Genomic DNA, 23530 nt, shown 5'->3' on the forward strand with positions numbered 1-23530 from the left:
ATTGGAAAGCCTGAAAGGTGATCGTTTCCCCTCTTCCTCATCCCTTTTACATTACTAATAAAAGAAGTAACAAAGACTATTTCAGTTCGTATAGGAACTGGCCTGGACATAACAGCTACAACCATCTAGAACAAGGGTCACCAACCTGGTGCCTTCAAAAACACAGGTGCCCACAAAGGCCTTCCTTGACACCCACGGGACCCTGCCTGAAATTAGGCTTGAAAGCAGCATTTCATTGTAACCAACAGAAGAGGTTGAAGAGTTCTGGGTTGTTGGGTTTTGTGGAGCCCACAAAAGTTTCTCCACTTTGCAAATGTGCTGAAAGCACCCCAAAAGCGAATGACCTCTTATCTGCAATGTAAAAGCTCGCTTATGCTTCGTATTTCCATACAATGCAATTGATGATCCAATGAGTTTGGCTATGTGAGTAAAAATGGAAGAAGTTAGGTTATGTGAATGACGGCATAGTTGGCTCCTTCGGATAATTTGTGCAGGGATTATTACGATGACATTCTTGGCTCTGCTTGCACATGTGAAAACCAATCGTTTGGGACTGGGATATCCAAAGGTCCTTTGATAGAATCCCCTTCACCCACTGGGCTAAATATAAGAGGGATTCTTAGCATCCCATAACCCTCCATGGCTTGGTGGGTGGGAAGCAAAGCAGGGCCTTCCGTTCTGTGACACTAGGTTGTGAAACTTCATCCCTAAATACATTTAGTTGGTCTCCTCTCTCTCTCAACTTTATGGAGTTTGAGAGCACCATATTTTCCAATCTAACTTTTATTTTGATTTAAAGTCTTTGTCTCCCCCGTTGATTAAGCTGCAGCTGTTATCTCTTTCTTGATTTTATTCAATATCACTGTTTTATTGTATTTAAACTATCTGTGTTGTATTTGAATTGTTTTTATTGTAAGTTGCTTTGTGGGCCCTTTCTAGGCCCAAGAAGCAGCATACAGTGGTACCTCTGGTTACGAACGCTTCAGGTTATGAGCTCTGCTAACCTGGAAGTATCTGCTCCTGGTTGCAAACTTTGCCCCAGGATGCGAACAGAAATCGTGTGCCAGAGGCACTTGCGCAACGGGAGGCCCCATTGGCGAAAGCGCGCCTCAGGATAAGAATGGTTTCAGCTTAAGAATGGACCTCCGGTACAAATTAAGTTTGTAGTCAGAGGTAAAGGTAAAAGGTAAAGGTACCCCTGCCCGTACGGGCCAGTCTTGACAGACTCTAGGGTTGTGCGCCCATCTCACTCAAAGAGGCCAAGGGCCAGCGCTGTCCGAAGACACTTCCGGGTCACGTGGCCAGCGTGACATCGCTGCTCTGGTGAGCCAGAGCCGCACACGGAAACGCTGTTTACCTTCCCGCTAGTAAGCGGTCCCTATTTATCTACTTGCACCCAGGGGTGCTTTCGAACTGCTAGGTTGGCAGGCGCTGGGACCGAACAGCGGGAGCGCACCCCGCCGCGGGGATTCGAACTGCCGACCTTTCGATCAGCAAGCCCTAGGCACTGAGGCTTTAACCCACAGCGCCACCCGCGTCCCTGTAGTCAGAGGTACCACTGTATAAATAAGCATATACATAAATATAAAAGATTAAAAAAATAAAATTGTGAATCTGACTAAGGACAGATTCACAACTGTACTTGCCATACCCAAACGTGTCATTTTTGGCATGTCTCATGGTCATTATCAAACATATCAAGTACATATGGGCTTGTTTGCAGTAACACACTTATCACCCAACCCTAGGCGTGTTTACAGAGTTCAGAAGGCCTTATTCTCCAGTACGTCTGCATGGGATTGCAGCCTTAGACTAATTCTCCAGAACTGCTGTCACTTCAGGCGTTATCTAGGAGTAAATCCCAGTTCATTCCATCAGAACTATTCTGGAGAACATGCTTAGAAACCTGGAAACTACAGAAGGTACTGCGTGTTGTTTAGTTAGCAATAACTATATCAGGTTCTTTCTCTGTATTTCAGCAGGTATATTTTTCCCTGGGATGAGAAATATACCGTATTTTTTGCTCTATAAGACTCACTTTTTCCCTCCTAAAAAGTAAGGGGAAATGTGTGTGTGTCTTATGGCGTGAATGCAGGCTGCACAGCTATCACAGAAGCCAGAACAGCAAGAGGGATTGCTGCTTTCACTGCGCAGCGATCCCTCTTGCTGTTCTGGCTTCTGAGATTCAGAATATATTTTTTTCTTGTTTTCCTCCTCCAAAAACTAGGTGCATCTTGTGGTCTGGTGCGTCTTATAGAGCAAAAAATACGGTAACTTCCCTAAGGCAGGGAATGTACATTTCGGCTTTTGTTTTCTTATGTGGGGCAGTGGTTTCTTAAAGATGGCGGTGTTATCTGATTTGGGATTAGCTTCTTTAAGATTACTGGGTGTGGTGGCACAAAGGCAAGAGACGAAGCTATGTCTGGCATACCTCTGTTTACACTTGGTTTGCTGCATATTAAAATAAGGAATTTAAATATTTTGAACTCCTGTGGTGGCAAAGAAAACAGAAGTGAACAAACCAGTTTTCAGAAGAGAAAGGTACCTTCATGGCACAGGTGATACTTCTAAACAAAATGCTGCCCACACTAGGTTTTCACGTGCCAATTCAGCTGACTTTCCTAGGAATGCTGCTTCTTTTGTAAAGTAATTTTCAGAATTAATTTCCTTTAGTTTCTTAATCCAGCCAAACATTTAACTGACATCACACCTTTCAGATCAAAATCCATTGAAGAGATACAAGGAAGAGGGGGAAATGAGGGAACGGGAAACTTTACATGCAAACAGACAAAAGCTTGTGAAATCCCAAAATCTCCCTATTTTTTTTATATATTGCATAAGGAAACTGCAAATATGGAACAGGATGCAACTCCTGTCGGGTTAATATAGCCGCTGTCACTTCCATCCTATTCAGACACTATGAGCAACTCTCCTTTATCATAGCATCCATTGTATACATTCATTGTGGGAACAGGGTATTTGATTTTAATATACTAGCATTTGAGTGGAAATCTAATCTGTGTGTGCTTTTCCTGTGGTCAGAGCTTTTAAAGATCTCTAGATGAATCTGGCAGTCCAAATGACTTCTCTCATCCCTTTTCAGTGTTGTTGCATCCTCCTGAATGCAACATACATTGGCCTCACAGAGTCATCAATGGACACTGTCATTTAGCTGTCAAATATGGAGAACACATGGAAGTGAGAGCTGGACCATAAAGAAGGCTGATCGCCGAATAATTGACGCTTTTGAATTATGGTGCTGGAGGAGACTCTTGAGAGTCCCATGGACTGCAAGAAGATCAAACCTATCCATTCTTAAGGAAATCAGCCCTGAGTGCTCACTGGAAGGACAGATCGTGAAGCTGAGGCTCCAATACTTTGGCTACCTCATGAGAAGAGAAGACTCACTGGAAAAGACCCTGATGTTGGGAAAGATGGAGGGCACAAGGAGAAGGGGATGACAGAGGATGAGATGGTTGGACAGTGTTCTCGAAGCTACCAGCATGAATTTGACCAAACTGTGGGAGGCAGTGGAAGACAGGAGTGCCTGGCGTGCTCTGGTCCATGGGGTCACGAAGAGTCGGACACGACTGAACGACTAAACAACAACAACCATGGAGAGCACTGAACAGGAACACTACATAACTGGAAATTACAGGTCTTTTGGGATCTGATCTCAACATAGACCAAACATCCCTTGGACGCACTGACTCCTATGGGCATTGATGAAAGCATAAGCCAAGAAGTATATTGCAGGATTGATGCCTTACAGGAAGCAATCTCAATACTGGTCCCTTGCCCAACATTTAGAGTTGTTATTGATCTCCCTAGGAGTTCTGCTCATGGGTATAGGTCAGCAGATGGTTCAGCTCATTGTAATGCTGACTTTTTGTTGCTGCTCTCTTGTTTCCTGCTGGATTTCCTACATTGCAACTGTTCTTGTCACAGGATATATGAATACTATGCAACTGTAATTAAAAGCAGCAACTGTCTATAAGAAGGGAGTTCTTGGTTTGCGGGCGGGCTTTGTTCTTGTTTTTATTATGTATTTTGTGTATTTTTTATCTTGCATTTTTACTTTGTGAACCACCCTGTTTAATATTTTTTTAAAAAAACTATACTTCATTTCAACCTTACTTATGACCTCTGTAAACTCATACAGTGGTACCTAGGCTTAAGTACTTAATTTGTTCCAGAGGTCCATTCTTAACCTGAAACTGTTCTTAACCTGAAGCACCACTTTAGCTAATGGGGCCTCCTGCTGCCACCGTGCCGCCGGAGCGCAATTTCTGTTCTCATCCTGAAGCAAAGTTCTTAATCTGAAGCACTGTTTCTGGGTTAGCGGAGTCTGTAACCTGAAGCGTATGTAACCTGAGGTACCATTGTAGAAGGTACTACAAGTTCAACTTCTTGCTAATGCTAGCAAGCCACACATACCCTAAACTGCATTCTTTGATGCTTAGCATTGTATCCAAATGGAGAAGAAGAAGAAGAAGAAGAAGAAGAAGAAGAAGAAGAAGAAGAAGAAGAGTAGTAGTAGTAGTAGTAGTAGTAGTAGTAGTAGTTTGGATTTGATATCCCGCCTTTCACTCCCTTTAAGGAGTCTCAAAGCAGCTAACATTCTCCTTTCCCTTCCTCCCCCACAACAAACACTCTGTGAGGTGAGTGGGGCTGAGAGACTTCAAAGAAGTGTGACTGGCCCAAGGTCACCCAGCAGCTGCATGTGGAGGAGCAGGGAATCGAACCCGGTTCACCAGATTACAAGTCAACCGCTCTTAACCACTACACCACACTGGCTAAGTAAGCATTGTCTTGCCACTTGCTCTTCTCAAAGTTTCCCTTTTCTCATTTCCCATTATTTTCTAATAGGAGAAAGATGGACCACTAAGAACAATGCTTAGTGTTGCCATGAGACTCCTTTTTCCTTCCTGACAAGGATTTTGTGTCTTTTACAGGCAGTAACACAAGAGGGCCACTAAATTGCAACTGTACTCCATTTTTTACACATTGAAAGTAGACAGGTATGAAGTTCATTTAAGTGATATGAGTAGACTGCGGTTCCAGGAAAGTCAGAACAATTCTGAGGCACACAATATTGTCAGTTCCTAGTTCTTTTTAGACACACTGACTGAACTCTAATGCCTTGAAGTGTTGGAGAGCTAATGCCTGCCACTGAGAAGAAATTTATGTTATGTGGAAGTAATTTAAGTAATTTCCTGGGAGAGCCTAGTGAGGTTTCTTGAAATCCTTCCTGAATGGTTGACCACTGCAATTCACAGCAGGAGTTAGAGGAAGGTCACCTAACGAATTCAACCACCTTCATGATCCAGTGTAAGAAAGCTCCGTGAAGGAAAGAAACCACTGAGAGTAAGCAAGGAAAAACTTACTATTTTTTAAAAATGAAATAGTGAACTGAGGGACAGGATGTTACATTTGAGCGTAGCCTCCAGAGTTTTAACAATAAATTTGCATCTCTTCCGGGGAACAGGGAAAGAGCAAATAAATATTAAAATCTGGTTAGAACCTGGAACACAAAAGGCTTTCTTTGTTCTGTTGCTTACTTTTAAAAGTGCAGCAGGGAAGGTAGTAGACACACCAATTTATCAGTAACTGAGAACCTTGGAGGAATTACTTTAAATTTCTTGGCAAGTGTTGAATGTGACTATGTTAAGCCAGTTACCATTAGTAAGAAATGAACAGGTATGTTAGCCTGAGCACAGAGCAAACACTTCAGTATTTTTATTGAAGAGTGGGTTCAAATGCAGTGTTCCACACAAAAAGTTTGTCATGGAAATGACCAGGCTCTGGACTTAAGTGGCCCCTGAGACCTGTGGTGTTCTTCAACCATTTAGAAACAATGACCTCAGCACTAGTAAATTCAAGAGATATGTAAGTAGTAAGTGGACAATTGCCAAGAAAGTCCAGCACAGTCACACTTGGCTTCCAAAGAGGAGTTTAAAAAAAGGAAGGGATTGGTAAAAAGGAAGTTGAATAGGAAAGTCAAGATGGTGAAATCTCCCCAGAATGATTGGGGAGGTATTCAAAAAACCACAATAATAGCAGCTTAACTGGAATGCAGACCAGGAAAGGTACCACCCAGGCCATGAAGATACTGTACCCGCTATTAAGAAGCTAAGAAGACTTCCTTCAGAAAATGGAATACTTGCCCATGTCAGGAGAGCACAAAGGAACACAAACTTGGGCAAAAGGAATGCAAGCAGACAATAAGGGATGCAAAAAATAATAACGATAAAAGCATTAAGAACAATACTTGAACATTATTTAAATACATTTGAAGCAGGAAACAGGCCGTGGAGGCAGACAGACCTTGGAATGACAAGGGAGATGTGCTAAAGAAGGAAAAGGCAATTGCTGAATTAATCCTTTATTACAATTTCATTGATCTTTGAACCGGATTAACTTTCTTAAGAAAGGCGTATAAGGAACTGAGGTAAATAGCGGGGATAGAAAATTAAGGTGTGGGCCTGTCTGACAAGCTAAAAACTAACACATTGCTGGGTTCAGATAGCATCGACTCAAGAGTTATTACAAAACTCAGCTATGAAGTTGCTAATCTTTTAACATAATTCCACCAATGTCTTGGGTAAACAGATACATTTTTACTTCATGACAGAAGCCCAATATTGTGAGAGTTATCCTTGCATCCGGGGGAGGAAATTCCATCACTAGGGTGCCACTACAGAGAAGGCCCTGCAAACAGGGAAGACAAGAAAGCATACGCTTTCTGTCCTACTCTTAAGTCTGGTCTGGTTTTATTTCTTTTCCACTTTTCTAACTTTAAATCAATTTGAAGTTTTGTGTATCAACAAAGTACAATTTGGGGCAGATTGATTTATGTAAAAACTTATTTTACAGGCTAGTGTAAATTTACCTGAGGTATTACTCCAAATGCTTTTCTCCACTGCTGCACAGAGACGGTGCTCCAGGAGACATCATCAATTTGAATATCTCCTTCTGTGGTCAAGAGTCTTAAAAAAGCAAAGAGCAGCGTACTTTTCCCTGAGCCAGTTCTTCCTAAAAGACCCACCTGCAATATTTATAAACATAAATTAATGAAGAAACCGCTCTCATAAATTAATCATTTGCGTGCTAGAAATTAACAGAAGAGCAGTTCAGAGAAGAATGTTTTGTGTTGAGATGGGCTTGAAACCATAAATATTAATGTAACAGCAGGAATGTGCACAGCTTCTGATGATATGGTAGAATCTGTCCTTATAACAAGAACATATTTTTGCCCTAGTTTTGCTACTTTCCCCTTGGCATCAAAATTGGGCAAATGTCCAGTCATATGAACCACAGTTCATTCATAGTTCATAGTTCAGACCAGTGCTATTTTACTAGAGAAAGAAGAGCTGGAACTCACCATGAACACCTCCCTTTTTCTCTTATAATGGCAATGGTGCCCACCTGAGAGGTGCAGGAACTGGGTTCTGATGAGTTCCGGCTGAAAAAAAAAACCCCTGCTTCCAACCAAAATTGGAAACTCATTTATTTTATTTTATTTTATTTTATTTTTATTATTGAAACTCATTTCTGCAAATATTGTATGTTATTCTGGCACCAAAGTGCCAGCCAGGAGCTTTATCTATCTAAACGATGTTTCTATATAAGTTATTGATTTCCAATAAAATCATTCTGCACTGGCTCCCGGTGGAGTACAGGGTCAGATTTAAGGTGCTGGTTTTGACCCTTAAAGCCCTTCACGGCCTAGGACCCTCGTACCTACGGGACCGCCTCTCCTGGTATGCCCCACAGAGGACCTTAAGGTCCATAAATAGCAACACCCTAGAGGTCCCGGGCCCTAAGGAAGTCAGATTAGCCTCAACCAGAGCCAGGGCCTTCTCAACACTGGCTCCGACCTGGTGGAATGCTCTGTCTCATGAGACCAGGGCCCTGCGGGATGTGATTTCTTTCCGCAGGGCCTGTAAGACAGAGTTGTTCCACCTGGCCTTTGGCTTGGAGCCAATTTGATTCCCTCCCCCTCTTTCTTTTTCCTTTCTCCTCCTGTGAAGAGGCTGCATCCTAATGTTTTAATGGTGTATTTTAATCTTGTTTTTTAAATTGTATTTTAATCAACTTGTTTTTATTATTGGTTGTTAGCCGCCCTGAGCCCGGTCTTGGCTGGGGAGGGCAAGGTATAAATAAAATTTATTATTATTAATTATTATTATTATTATTATTATTATTATTATTATTAATAGTGTCATAGGAGAATATTCAGTAGGGGTGTCTCACTCAGACTTCTGCTTACACAAACAGGACTTCCCCTGTCTCCTCTTCCTCTTTCAGTCCCCTGTATGCCCCCAAATATGCTACGGAGGGTTGAGAGACAGCAGGGGGCAGGGCAGGCAAGAGACCCCATTGTATCTGCAGGTGTGATGTTGTATCTCACCTACAATGTTTTCAATTTCTGTTTGATATTGTGTTACTAGCACACTACCCTATATTTTTCTTTTCTATGTACAAACCTACATATTCATTAGCAAGGCTTCCCACCAGACAAGCAGCGAAACAAAGAGACAGTGAAATCAGGTAAATGTACAGAAATAGGAAATAAAATTTATTTTCTGGATATTTTACCCATCCTCCATGCTTTTACGGAAAATTCTCATTAACTCTCTGCTCTATCTATGCCCAGCATTTCTAGAAACTGTGGGTTCCTTTTCCAAATACGTAGGAAATGGCTTTCCCTCTGTTTCTGCACAACTCACTGCATATTAAAATAATGTGAATAATTATTGTGAAATGTTGCTACATGATTTACTGCATATTAAAATAACTTGAATATTTATTGTGACGTGCTTCAGATTAGTAATCAAGTATTACTTTTCTTTTAGGAATAGTGGTGGCACTTGCTTGACAGCGGATTAAGTAAAATGAGTTTAATTGAAAACATTCTTACCCTTTGTCCTGGACTTATTGAAAAGGAAATATTTTCGAGTATGGCCAATCCTCCATCTATGTACTTGGCCGTGAGATTCTTCACTGTCATTTGCCCGCCCGATGGCCAGACAGTCTTTTCCTTTGCATGCCTATTCTCAATTATGAGGGTGCGTGAAAGCTCTCCATTTTTCAAAGACGGTGCAGTTTTGGATTCTTCTGTTGGCATATCAATAAACTTAAATACTCGGCTCACTGACCGCATCTGAAAAGCAGACCAAGAACCACCGAAGTCATTTTTTGAAACATGTTCCCCCCCCCCCCCCACACACACATAGTTTGGCATAGAAGCAGACAAACTTCACCCTACTGAATTTGATGTCAACAAATTAATCTTTACTTTGTAGTGTATAAATTGTGAGGATAAAGTACTTGGTTCTCTGAACCTATCTATCTATCTATCTATCTATTCCCTATTAATTGTATGTGATAGTGTTAAGATGAGCAGCAGTAGCCTGCTTCTTCCACAGTTAATTCTTTAGCAGGGCTATTCTTAAAAAGAGTTTCTAAAAGACAGTTATTAGTTTATCCTGACCTTTCAGCTCTTAGGACAACAATGGGACTTGTTCACCATGGGAAAGCAAACTTCATGATAAAGAATCTTTGTGCGTTAATGGTGGGAAAGTACTGCAAGTCTTTGTGGTTAACTGGTTGTTTTTCTGCTTGTGTGGCTGTCATGCCGTCAGACTTCAGAAAACACTGTTCCTAAGTCCTGATTGGCACTTTTGATTCATTTGCTTTGGTCAGAAAGTTCAAAGAAAGGCCACTCAGTTATCCATATGTTGCTCATACTACTACTGAGTTGTTGCAAGCAAAAAGAATAAAAGAAAAACTTCATTCAAATAAATGAGCTGTGAATGGCTTGCTCATTAACTACCACTAAGTGGTAAATGAAAAGATAGAATGTAGCCGGGACAAAACCAATCATGCGATGACTGAAATTGTGACTCTGAAGAAGGCAAGAAAGGGAAGAAGCCTTGTTCCCTTTCTATTAAAAAAAAAAAAAAAGCTGATTTAATGGAGCTAGGGGAGTGGCAAGAAATAACTAATGTGAATCGAATTTAAAAGGGAAAGGAGTTCAAGAAAGTGTTTCGTTTCTCCCCTGAAAGAGACACATCTGAAGTCACAGGGGAGAACAGTAACATTACTGCTGAAAAGAAAAGAAAGCTGAAGCAAGATCCATGTTCCTCCAATATCCAAACAGCAAAGGCATGATATAAAATATGACAAATAATAGCAGAAATGCATTTGCAAACACATTTCTAAAGTAAGCAATTAAAGTCACTGGTCTATCATGCAAAACCAGTTTATTTTGAAAAGAATAAACTTCAGTAAGCCTCAGGCTTCTGTCAGAGGTATCTCACTTACAGAATTATAAGGGAAAAGATAATCTAGTTTGTATATGTACCTTGGGGAAAAAGCGATGATAAACCCAGACAGCATCTTAAAAAGCAGACACACCACCTTGCTGACAAAGGTCCGTATAGTTAAAGCCATGGTTTTCCCAGTAGTGATGTATGGAAGTGAGAGCAGGACCATAAAGAAGGCTGATCGCTGAAGAATTGATGCTTTTGAATTATGGTGCTGGAGGAGACTCTTGAGAGTCCCATGGACTGCAAGAAGATCAAACCTATCCATTCGGAAGGAAATCAGCCCTAAGTGCTCACTGGAAGGACAGATCATGAAGCTGAGGTTCCAATACTTTGGCCACCTCATGAGAAGAGAAGACTCCCTGGAAAAGACCCTGATGTTGGGAAAGATGGAGGGCACAAGGAGAAGGGGACGACAGAGGACGAGATGGCTGGACAGTGTTCTCAAAGCTACCAGCATGAGTTTGACCAAACTGTGGGAGGCAGTGGAAGAAAGGAGTGCCTGGCGTGCTCTGGTCCATGGGGTCACGAAGAGTCGGACACGACTAAACAACAACAACAATATGTACCTTGGGGGACAGGAGTTTCTCATCTGAGTTGTATTTCTTGTGCTATACTCTAAAGTGGTGTTTATTGGAATCCTGCTCTGCATGTGCAACTCCTTGTGTGATGATGCAGAGGGGGGAAGCAATGTCCCAAAGCAAAAGTATGCACACCAAAACTGCCCTCAAAAACTGGTGGAGAAAGGCCATTGATTTAGCAGAGGTCAGCTGAGACCAAGCGAGAGGAATGGGCGCATTGAGGGAATAATTATAACATTAAAAGTACAAAGAAAATGTATATCTCTGTGGCATGGAAACAACCGCCTAGCTCAAAATCCTTTGCAACAAATTTTGCATCAACAGTTATTCACTACAACGCTATATTTCCAGTTCATCAGCCTAACATTTTGTAACTGATGAGGAATCCAATATAGCCCACATATTATGCATTTTTTTTTCTTTATTCTTGCTTGAAATTATGCAGCACCTTTAACAAATTCTTTGTAAGGACTAATCATCACACCTGAAAATATCATTTGAGCAATTAACTGCAGAGCCCCAGAGGATGTCCTATGTAAAAAAAAGACATGCATAAGATTTAGATACTTCCTCATGAGCTCATGGAATTTGAAAGCAAAAATCCAAATGAAAATGTTTATGGGGGAAATAATTAATTCCTTTTTTCCTCCCCAGAAGCTATGTAGATCTGTGAATGGCCAACACCATTAAATGAGCTAGACAGCAGCAGTGGGGTAATTTGATGACAAAGGCTGTAGCATATTCTGCACTCCTAAGTAGATTTTTCCTGAAATTAATATTTAGTGTTCCGTATTAATATTCAGTACCCTTCAGCCAATGTGATAGTCCTCTTTCTGAACACCATTCGAGTCTGCAGTTTGAGAAGTCTCCCTGCTGGCATGCAATCTAGGAGTGCCAGAAGCAAGTAGCAATTGCAATGCTAGGGGGGCAATTTGAAAAACACGGAAAGGAAGAAAATGCTAATGTAACAGATGCTTGGAAAGGGGTGGTAGGTGGGGAGGAGAGTAACAGTGGGAAAAGTGTTGTCATCAGAATTATTGGGGCAAAGCTATGAAATAGAACATATCATTATGCAATACAGATCTGCAAAATACACAGCTGTAATGTTATAAAGATTTCTGAAGGAGATAAGTGGCAACATAAAATAAATAAACAGCAAGAGTGTTGGCTGAAGCCAAAATTATGAGGGCTGAACAATGGAAAGTGTGTACTAAACTGACAAAAAAGGAAGGGTTAAGTAAATGTTTGCCATAACAAAAAGAGAGAGAAAATAATGGAGAGCCATTGAAAGAGCTTGACAGCCCAAGATGGGACTTCTAGAAGAACTATACCCAATGATAACTGAATTATGGGTGAATTATTAGCAAATATTTACAAGTGCAAGCATATTTATAACTGTACACTCTACAGCCAAAGTAATACATTTTATGAGCATGTGAAAATGAAAATATCTCATTTTCAATTAATTCTCATGGTTCTTACCAGACTGTCTACATCTATACTTGAGTTCACGGCCCACTGCAAGGTTCCCATAATATTCATGGCTAGTGTAAGAATAATGCCAACTGTTCCTTCCCCGTTACCTGCAAGTACAAAAACACATTTTAAAAACCTATATGTAGAGGGGGAGTTGCATAAGTGATGCAATAACAGATCCATGCCCAAATACAAAAGGTGAGAAATGCACAGAGATTAGTACTGTAAGGAAGAACAAGCTGAGCCAAAATGCACTATAGTACAGTATGAGGCACTGATAAGGGATGGATGAACCAGTCTAAATTTGGTTCACAACAACTGCACATGCGACCAGTAGGTAGATAGTCTGTTCCAGATATCAGGATTTTATTTTTTTTTAAGTACAGTACAGTGATACCTCGGGCTAAGAACTTAATTCATTCTGGAGGTCTGTTCTTAACCTGAAACTGTTCTTAACCTGAGGTACCACTTTAGCTAATGGGGCCTCCTGCTGCCACTGCGGTGCGATTTCTGTTCTCATCCTGAAGCAATGAGGTACTATTTCTGGGTTAGCGGAGTCTGTAACCTGAAGCGTCTGTAACCTGAAGCGTCTGTAACCCAAGGTGCCACTGTATCCACTTTTTAAAAAAGAAAGACCTCTAGAAACATTCAGACCTTCCTGGGGGTTTTGCAGCCCTGTCTGCAGGTCATCTGGCTTTCCAGCAGTTCCAAGCTGTTGGAATTTAAAGTGGTACCTTGCTTGTTGAACTTAATCTGTTCGACTCCCAAAACGGTTCAAAAACCAAAGCGCAGTTTCCAGTTGGCTGCAGGAGCTTCCTGCACTCAATTGGAAGCCGCGTTGGACATTTGGCTTCCAAAAAAAATTTGCAAACCGGAACACTCACTTCCAGCTTTGCGGTGTTCAGGTCCCAAACCCTTCAACTACCAAGGTACAACTGTATAAGGAACTGAAAGGAAAGGCAGCCCTTAAATGACCTTATGGAATTCAAATGGAGTTTGAATCCCGAAGTAAACCTGCACATTAATTGGTGGGTGACAAATTTGGCAAGTTCACTTTGGAATGAAGACCAAACCAGTTCCCTTGAGCATCCCTAGCACAGATGCCAGCCTACTTTAGCTGTCTGTGGGCAATGCACTGGACCAAGGCTGTGGAAACTCAGACCGAGGAGCCTAATGTTCTGTCTGGACTTCAGGGTTTTTTCCAAGCTTTGTCTCTTCCCAAGACACACACCTCACTGGTTCTGCTCCACACCACTTTCTAATTCTTTTGTGAATGTGACCCTGTACTGTGATAATGCCTCTTGCTTGCATGGGTGGAAATGGAGTAGAAAAATAATTTCGCACTGCTGGAATGTGGCCTGCTGTACAAAGGTGAAAATCACTTCCATTGGTCAAGCCCACTTCTGTCTCTTGACCCTGGCACATCAGATGTTAAAAGGCCTTTAGGACATGCGGACAGTATTATGGAGCCTGGAAGAAGTACTGGATGCAACCTATTTAAGGTCTGAATATGCAGCAAAACCTCTTCTTTTTTAACCTCATTTTAGTATAGAAAGCAAAGCTACGTACCTGTAGTTAAAATAGAAACAAAGGTCACAATAGTGAAGAAGACAACAAAAATCATTTCTATCCTCATCTGGAACCAACGTAATGTAGACAGATAAAGGAACCAGTTCGCCGTGTGCAAGTTCAGGGCTTTATGAAATAACGTCTCAAAATAAGGTTGCCGTCCGAAAGCTCTGAGTGTCCAAAGCCCCTTTAAGCTTGTAACAAGATGTGTGAAAATTGGACTTCTTGCTATAAACAATGCAAATTGAAAATAATAAGAGTTTTAGTACTTTCCAGAAATGAACTGGATCTTTTTTAAAAACAACAGCAACACAAAGATAACAAATACGTTTTCCATTAGACATATTCTTGCTTTCTTTTATAGCACTACATCATGTCAAAGAACATTCAGAACAGCATTTCACAGATTGCGAATATCTACTCTCCATTCTTTGATATCAGTCTGTATATATCTGCAACTGCTACAAGTTGTGTGGTTGCATGTCGAACAAAAGAAAAATCTGCATATCTAATTTGCTTATTCTTCAAGGGTTCCTAGTATCTTGGTGCCATTTGTCATCTTTCACCTAGCCCTGTGCCCTTTAAAGGCTCAATTGGATCAACTGGCTTAAATTGCTGACCACGTGATTTTGGCTGCCGTGAGTAAAAGTGAGTTTCTTAAAACCAAATTCAAGGAGCTCAACTGATCCGTTTGAATCTCCAAAGCTTTTAGAAGCATCCTTCAAAGTTTGCTTCTATGCAAGAAAAATAGTAAGATAGTGTTATGTAGAGTTAACCTCTCCAACAGTTTATTTTCCATAAAAGAAAGTGACCCCCCCTTTATGAAACAACAGATGTCTTATTTGTCAACTGCTCAACACAATGCCAGGCTCTTCTTTTTCCTGCAGGCCTCCTTCTCAGGATAACCTCTTACACACAGATATGCCCCCAGGCTTCAAGAAAAACCTCTGCCCTTCAGAATCTGCCTCTCCAGGCACAGTTCTCCTACCAGAGCAGAGATGGGGTACCTATGGCTCTCTAGAAGCTGTTAGACTTAAAAAAATTATGAAAATGGTAGCTCAGAAAAATCTGCAGAACAACAACTTCCCATCTCCATACTACACACTGCTTTTTGAGATGCATAAGGCACTGGACTTAGGTCACAATAGAATGGCAGCAAAACCCTACCAATAACAATGCACAAATTGTGAATGCACAAATTGTGAATAAATCCAAAAGCTACTAAATGGACAAATTTAAGGAATTTTGGATTTACTAAAATGGTAAGGATGTTGAACGTTCCTAACCAGCTTGCCTCCCTAATAAAAAGTAAGTTGTCTCTCGATACATATCCATTCCATATGCCAAATCTCGTAACACTCTGTTGTGCTGCAGTTATGCTCATAACATTTCCCCCTTTGCAAAGCAGAGCACACTTTATTAGTCTGCCCCTGAGCTTTCGCTGAATGTCTTTACAGGGGTGCATTCTGTCCTCAGACTTTGGAATCTTGCATTGGGAAATTAGAGGGAGCTGGAGGAAAAGTGAAATGGTAAATCTCTATTCAGTTTATTTTTGTATCTTTTAGGAATCTATCAATTTTTGCCAGCCATACCTTCAGATTCCAGTTGTTTCAGCTGCTGAGAAGTGTGCAGGAAGTATGCTCTTAACATAACAAAGGCTCCTATCACAGGCACAGATGCCAGGAAGATGTAGGGTTGTATGACTGATACTACTGCTATAGCACCAATCACAATGAGCATTAACTGCAGGATGAAAGAAAAATGCTATTGACACAGTAAACGTCCCCTCTACGTTACAAATTCCAAATTGGTGATTTAATTTCCCCAGAGGAGGTATTAGCATATATATTTCAAACATCCCAGCAGTGTCTTCCCAACAAGGGTTTGCATCTGAGAACAAAAAGAAACTGATAGTATTTGGAGCGAAAGGTCTTGGAAATTAATAAGTGGTTTCATGATTCGCTAAATCAAGCGCTCATTTAACAGTGGTCTGGAAGACATCACAGTGTTTTTCAAATGCACACCTGTACAATTATCAAATTAAGATGCAGATTCTTTCGTACAATTATCATGGAACACTATGTCAATTCATGAATATAAATATGAAAATTGTTCTATGACGATGCAAAATGCATGTCTTTTTTGCATAATATTATCATGAACAAGGCTCTAGATTGTCCTTTATGAATCATGGATTTTGCTTTCTGGTGGAACTATTTATTCTGCGTCACCCCATGGATATTTGTCTTTATCAGGAGCACATAACATCAAAACATTACTCAGGGTAATCACAATCATGTGAGGCCCTTCTTTGTGTGCCTCCTCCATGAGAGGTCCAGAGAGCGGCAACATGAGAACGGGCCTTCTCTGAGGTAGCTCCCCACTTGTGGAATACTCTCATTAGGGAAGCTTGCCTGGCGCTGCCATTACATACCTTCAGACAAAAACACTCCTCTTCTCTTTGTCTAATTAAACAATCTATGGCCCTTTAAACAATGGGGGGCTATTATTTTTGTTTGTTACTATGGTATGTATTTCTGTGTTTTTATATTGTAAATCGTTCTGTGATCCTCGGATGAAGGGCAGTATAGGAAATTAATCATTATTAATAATGTAATAATTGAAGAGAAAAAACTGCCTCAAGGCTCATCAGCAAAGGACTTGATATCTTATTACAACTTGATCAAAAAAGGCAGAAACGATTCTAATAAAGCTAAAGCTACCATGGAATCATAGGACTGTAGAATTGGAAGGGACCCCAACGGTCATTGTCCAACCCCCTGAATTGGCAGGAATCCCAGCTAAAGCATCCATGACAGATGGCCATACGACCTGTACTAAAAAGCCTCCAAGAAAGGAGTTGATGCTTACTGCGGATCCATCACAGTGAGTAATTCAATGATTAATTGAAAGTTTCAAGTTTTATCACCAACAGCGGATGGCATGGTGGGCCTGCACTGCTCACCTGACCTCGATCCACTTCAGCCACCGCAGCACCCCAGGATAGAGAGAAGAAGGAATGTCGTGACAGTGTGGTGTAGTGCAAACATGATGGCAGGAATGCCAGAATGGCTCTGCCATTGTGTTTGCACCATGCCAACCTCACCACCACCACCACCACTGGACCCTTCTGTGCTGGTAAGCTGCAGTGACTCAGCCACACAGAGGTCAGATGTAGACCCAACACACCATATGCTAATGTTTATCACCAAGTTGGTTTACTGGGAAATCTTAACATGGTCACCAACGTTGGGTGACTGGAAGCTCTTCCATTTATGAAATGGATCAGCCTCAACCACACATTGTATCTCCTGAAATGCCGCAATTTGGAGGCCAAAAGCTTGACAAGCCATGGAAATAGAATTTGCATTTTATGCCTTGGAAGGAAACGGACTCACCTGTCAAAGTCATAGGGCTTAGCATCACTTTTGCAAATGCCAAATTAATATATGAATTTATTTCATCCAAGATGAATGCTCATTAGATACATGTTTTGTTTAACACCGGTTTTTTCTAGGTGGCTGGTGGCCCACTCAGTTTATGAAAATAAAGCCATTGTGGAACAAAAAACTGTAAAAAAATGTATGTCCTATCCATATATTGGATAGCTCAATATCCATTATTGTCATGTGAAGTGTTCCTGGCTGGATATTATTTTATGAACTGTGTTAAGCTAGCTAGGCAGTGAAGAAGGAGGAGAAAGAGTATGGAAATCATAATGCAGGGTTGAATGGTCATCACAGTTTTAACTAAGAATTTCAGAAAGGAATGTTTGATTCAGCTAAAATATGCATCTTCATGAACATGGGAAGAACCCTACTGAATCACACCATCTAATCTACCATCCTGAGTACAAACAGATACTTCTAGGAAGCCCAGTACCAATACCGTGAGGTCCTCCCTCCCTGTTGCCCCAGCAACTGCTGTTCAGTGGCATAGATTGCATATCGCTATCACAACTGTCACAGAATTCCCCTTTTAAGGCCATCTGATGTACTGGTCATTGCCACATCTCGGGTCAGATAAACCCTGCACACTGATTACGTATTATGTAAATAAGGATTTTATTTGGCCTATCCTGAATTTGCCACCACTCAGTTTAATTGGATTTTTCAACCCAAGTCTCTCTCTGGGTGTGCATGCACACAGATATCACAGAATTGTAGGGTTATATAGATTTGGAAGGGACCCTGAGGATCATCTAGTCCAACCCCCTGCAATGCAGGAATATGCAGCTGTCCCATACGGGAATCGGACCTGCAACCTTGGCATCATCAGAAGGCCTTGTACACCTTCTTCTGGCAACTCCTGCAGCCAAGCTGGAGGCTCAGTTTTGGACCCCTTCAGTGAGGCCAAGAGGGGAGTATTGTCGTCTAGGCCAGTGTTTTTCAGCCACTGTTCCGTGGCACACTAGTGTGCCGTGAGATGTTGCCTGGTGTGCCGTGGGAAAAATTGAAAAATTCAAAAGATTTAAAAAGATATATTTTCTGATCTTCGTAAGTGATGGCCAGAAAACCAGAAAACAAAGCACTGTCACCCACCCTGCAAAATATATATTTATTTTCACAAACCTGGATGAAGTCAAATATTGTAAGTGGTAGTAGGTCATCCAATATCGCTATGTCCTTTGAGAATCTGTTAAGTATTCCACCTACAGGTTGAAGAGAACAAAATGATATAGGAGGAGAAGATTATTCCTAATATGAGCAAAGTTTATTAATATATTAACTGTACATATAACCTTCTTAGTAGTAATAATTTCTGAGTACTTAAAAAAATTGTGTGAAGTTTTGGAGAAAATTTAGCACTGAACTGAAACCTACCATAAAAAGACAATTGTTTTCATATAGACAGCAGAACTTTGGCACAAGGAGACTGGTCTGAATGATCTACAGTATAAGTAAAATTTTACAAAGGACTGCCTATGTCACATTATATCATATACATGTTGGTAAAGAGGCATGTAGGACTCTGGCCCAATGCATTACTGTCCACTCAGCATAACATTAAGAAAATGCACTGTTTGTATAGGGGAACATGATTGCATAAGCAAAAACAAAGTAAAATAAGGCGGCTGGAATAATGGAGCACAAATAACTACCGTATTTTTTCATGCATAGGATGCTCCCATGTATAAGGGATACTCCAAATTAAGAAAACATCCCTCAGCACTACCTGTGTATAAGACAAGCCCCAATTTTAAACCTAATTTTTTGGTTAAAAAACCTAGTCTTATACATGGAAAAATACGGTGCTTGTTATGCATTTGGGAATGGCCCGTAGTCCCCCCACCCCGGTATAAAAGGAGTAACTGGAGAGAAAAGTGACTGGTTTGGTAAGGCACAATCCAAATCCCAGGTTTGCCACGCTAGAGGGGGCTTGGATGAGGTGTGATGTCCTTCTGCCCTGTACATGTGTTAAAAGTCTTATCCTCTTTTTTACCTGGCTGCCCTAATTTAAAAGTTGCTACCCTAATAGTGGACAAGGGCCCTCCTTTGCTCCCCTAAATTAGTTTTTTCTGGAGTTGTACCCTGCCTATCCTAAAGATGTTTATTCAGAGGTCGTTTCTTTTGACTCGAGCAACGGTTAAATTCAAACTCAGTGTGTGTCGTACAACTGTCGGACGTTACACTGCATTCAACAAGGCTTCCTCTCAGATGTGCGCTGACCTAAATAGCTTTCAACCCAAGTACTGTATTCTAGAGCATGGGTAGGCAAACTAAGGCCCGGGGACGGATCCGGCCCAATCGCCTTCTAAATCCAGACGGATGGTCTGGGAATCCGCGTGTTTTTACATGAGTAAAGGTAAAGGTACCCCTGCCCGTACGGGCAGTCTTGACAGACTCTAGGGTTGTGCGCCCATCTCACTCAAAGAGGCCGGGGGCCAGCGCTGTCCGAAGACACTTCCGGGTCACGTGGCCAGCGTGACATCGCTGCTCTGGCGAGCCAGAGCCGCACACGGAAATGCCGTTTACCTTCCCGCTAGTAAGCGGTCCCTATTTATCTACTTGCACCCAGGAGTGCTTTCGAACTGCTAGGTTGGCAGGCGCTGGGACCGAACAACGGGAGCGCACCCCGCTGCGGGGATTCGAACCGCCGACCTTTCTATCGGCAAGCCCTAGGCGCTGAGGCTTTAACCCACAGCGCCACCCGCGTTTTACATGAGTAGAATTGCCCTTTTATTTAAAATGCATCTTTGGGTTATTTGTGGGGCCTGCCTGGTGTTTTTACATGAGTAGAATGTGTGCTTTTACAGTGGTACCTCAGGTTAAGTACTTAATTTGTTCCAGAGGTCCGTTCTTAACCTGAAACTGTTCTTAACCTGAAGCACCACTTTAGCTAATGGGGCCTGCTGCTGCTGCCGCCCCGCCAGAGCACGATTTCTGTTCTCATCCTGAAGCAAAGTTCTTAACCTGAGATTAGCGGAGTCTGTAACCTGAAGCGTATGTAACCCGAGGTACCACTGTATTTGAAATGCATCTCTAGGTTATTTGTGGGGCATAGGAATTGGTTTGTTTTTTGTTTTTCCCCCAAAATATAGTCCGGCCCCCCACAAGGTCTGAGCGACAGTGGACCGCCCCCTGCTGAAAGAGTTTGCTGACCCTTGTAATCTAGAGTAACTGAGAGGAAGCTGATGGGCGAGGTGACATGTGCCACAAAGGGAGTGAGATGGTCTATACCTGCTTTCAATGTATTGAAGGAAGACATGGGTGCCTGAAGGATGGCATGCAGCATCTTGCGGTGAAGGGTTTTAGAGACCGAGATGAGAGTATGCACCAGGGGTAGGCCTCGAAAGAGGCCCAAGGCAAGTAAGGTATCAGCCACTCCCACATAAATGTAGAAGATGTAATAGCCGCTAGTCTCTGTAATGATGACTGCATAGCCCTCCACATCTTGAGAGGAAGCATTTCTTGCCTGTGTTGCATTTCGGCTATCTGAAACAGACAACCTATTGAAAACAAAACAAAGCATAGACTATGATCAATACAGGTCTGAGTTAATTCTTTGTTCTAAAGTTGGGGGCAGAAATCGGAACTTCTGATCTACAGAAAATGGAAAATGAATATTTGGTAAAACTGTAATAATAATAATAATAATAATTCTTTATATCCAGCCCCCGCCAGCCAAAGCCGGGCTCAGAGTGGCTAACAACAGTAAAAATAGCACATTTTACAAAAAATCACAATTAATTGAAATACGTTCTAAAATCAATTCAGAATCAAATTAATGGCAACCACTGGGCTAGAGTTCTGTGAGGATTACAGCAGGAGAGAGGGGGTCAGACTGTGCCTTGGCCAAATGCCTGGTGGAACAGCTCTGTCTTGCAGGTCCTGCAGAAAGATGTCAAGTCCCACAAGGCCCTAGTCTCTTGTGACAGAGCGTTCCACCAGATCGGGGCCACAATCGAAAAAGCCCTGGCTCTGGTTGAGGCCAGCCTAACTTCCCTGTAATTTACAATAGTGGTGAGGAGAATGTCGATTTCAAAGGAAAGTGTTTTAAATTTTCACTATGGCAAAGTATATTCATTCTCACTTGCCTCTGTGTGTGAAAGGCAGAGAAGGGATTGGGTATCAATAAAAAGGTATGCAGTGTTGCAAGCCCCACCCACCTTTGGCTCTGCCAATCATTTGCTGTGACTCCCCATTGATATTTCGCATGGGTCAAAAAATCTCCACAGAAAAAGAAAGATTGGACATGATAATGAATTTCCTATAAGGCAAGGGTACTTCGAAAATGGTTTCCTTGCACACTGCTGCTTCAGAAAACTAGCTTATTGATAAGCATTTGCTAAAGGACGCGGGTGGCGCTGTGGGTTAAACCACAGAGCCTAGGACTTGCCGATCAGAAGGTCGGCAGTTCAAATCCCCGTGATGGGGTGAGCTCCCGTTGCTCAGTCCTTGCTCCTGCCAACCTAGCAGCACGAAAGCACGTCAAAGTGCAAGTAGATAAATAGGTACCACTCCGGCAGGAAGGTAAACGGCATTTCCGTGTGTTGCTCTGGTTTGCCAGAAGCTGTACACTGGCTCCCCCGGCCAATAAAGCGAGATGAGCACCGCAACCCCAGAGTCGGTCACGACTGGACCTAATGGTCAGGGGTCCCTTTACCTTTACCTAAGCATTTGCTAAAAATGCAGGTACATAAAAAAATGTTGATCAATGTTAGAACTATAGTAAATATTTGTGGGCATCCACCTGTCTCAAGAGACAATGGAGTGCACCTCTGGGGGTGAAATTACCGGTAAGCTGCTGGAGAATCACAGTGCTTGCTGAGGCTGCAGAGGCCAGTAACTTGGAACTGCTGCCTCCTGTATTGTTTTCGTGGTGTTAGCAGCACTGAAGTAATCTCTCTGAGGCACAAGCCTGGACATAATGTATGGAGGTCCTGGGCTGCCCAGACAACAGGACCTCCCACCCGCTCTTGGCCTTGCAGTTGCTGTCCAAAGGAAAGCCGAGATATGTGTTTGGCACCAGCTTGGCTGCAGGAGTTGCTGGAAGGAGGAGTGCAAGACACTATCCCACTGTCTTAGGGACTCCACTCCAGAGTGTAGGGTTTGCTCCTTCTTCCAAGGATGTCCTGAGAGGCAGGCAAAATGGTTTTTTCCCCTCTGGGTTTATTCCCAAAGCCTTTCTCACAAATGAGTAGAGCTGCAAGGCAGCAGAAGTTTAGGATCAGAGTTTTCTCCTAGTTGGGCTACCTTCCTAGATTGCAGACACAACTCCCCCTCTATAGTAAACAACTAATAACTACTACTACTAATAATAATAATAATTTTATTTAAACCCTGCCTCTATAGTAAACAACTAATAACTACTACTACTACTAATAATAATAATTTTATTTAAACCCTGCCAGAGCCAGGCTCAGGGAAGCTAACATCAATAAAATTTCAGTAAAAACATAAATAAGAAAAAAAAGAGAAAGAAAAAAACAATTTAAAATACAGGTTAAAATGCAATTTAAAATGCAGCCTCATTTTAAAAGTCAAAACCATAAGGGGAGGGAAACATAAGGGTCAGACTGAGTCCAAATCAAAGGCCAGGTGGAATAGCTCTGTCTTGCAGGCCCTGTGGAAAGATGTCAAGTATATTTTATATACTTAAAATAATATAATACAATAAACACTCACTGATTGATAATCAATACACCAGCAAGAGAAGCAGCCACCTGCAAATAAGAAACACATAGTTAATTGTCTGTCATCATCATTTCCTGTTCTTATCTTGCTCTTTTTCCAAGAAGTCCAAGATGGCATACATGTTAAAAACATAACAAGAGCCCTGCTGGATTAAACCAACAGCCCATCTAGCCCAGAAACCTGTTCTTATAGTGGACGACCATCTGTCTAGGGAATTTTGGGAAACACTGGGTATGAAAGGAATCTAAATAAAATAGTATCATATGTTTAAAGCAACTTCCTATTTTTATCTAATTCCTTTGTGTATGTGTTAATTTTCTTTTCCCTTTTAAAGTTTACCAGTTTATATTTTATCAACCTTATTTTTACCCTCTGTTTTCTTCCTTAGTTTACAGTGCAATGCTACCAATGTCTTAGAAGATACACTGTGTTAAAC

At 41.7% G+C, this 23530-nt stretch overlaps 1 protein-coding gene across 5 annotated transcripts in view; it reads right to left on the reverse strand.

Moving 5' to 3' along the window:
* The window catches only part of CFTR (CF transmembrane conductance regulator), an 86557-nt gene that overhangs the window by 13553 nt on the left and 49474 nt on the right, over window positions 1–23530 (reverse strand). For all 5 annotated transcript variants that reach the window (XR_014502064.1, XR_014502065.1, XM_083399330.1 and 2 more), the window contains 8 exons: window positions 23086–23123; window positions 20638–20906; window positions 18529–18608; window positions 15550–15700; window positions 13958–14185; window positions 12395–12495; window positions 8924–9166; window positions 6893–7048 (listed from right to left, as the gene is read on the reverse strand). Coding sequence is in view for 3 of the 5 variants with exons in the window: in XM_083399330.1 (XP_083255456.1) it covers window positions 6893–7048; window positions 8924–9166; window positions 12395–12495; window positions 13958–14185; window positions 15550–15700; window positions 18529–18608; window positions 20638–20906; window positions 23086–23123 (1266 nt within the window). In the remaining 2 variants the exon portion in view is untranslated. The remainder of the gene's footprint in view (window positions 1–6892; window positions 7049–8923; window positions 9167–12394; window positions 12496–13957; window positions 14186–15549; window positions 15701–18528; window positions 18609–20637; window positions 20907–23085; window positions 23124–23530) is intronic.

Source organism: Podarcis tiliguerta (genome assembly GCF_965153285.1).
Source record: "Podarcis tiliguerta genome assembly, chromosome: 10".
In the NCBI taxonomy this organism is placed as follows: Eukaryota; Metazoa; Chordata; class Lepidosauria; order Squamata; family Lacertidae; genus Podarcis; species Podarcis tiliguerta.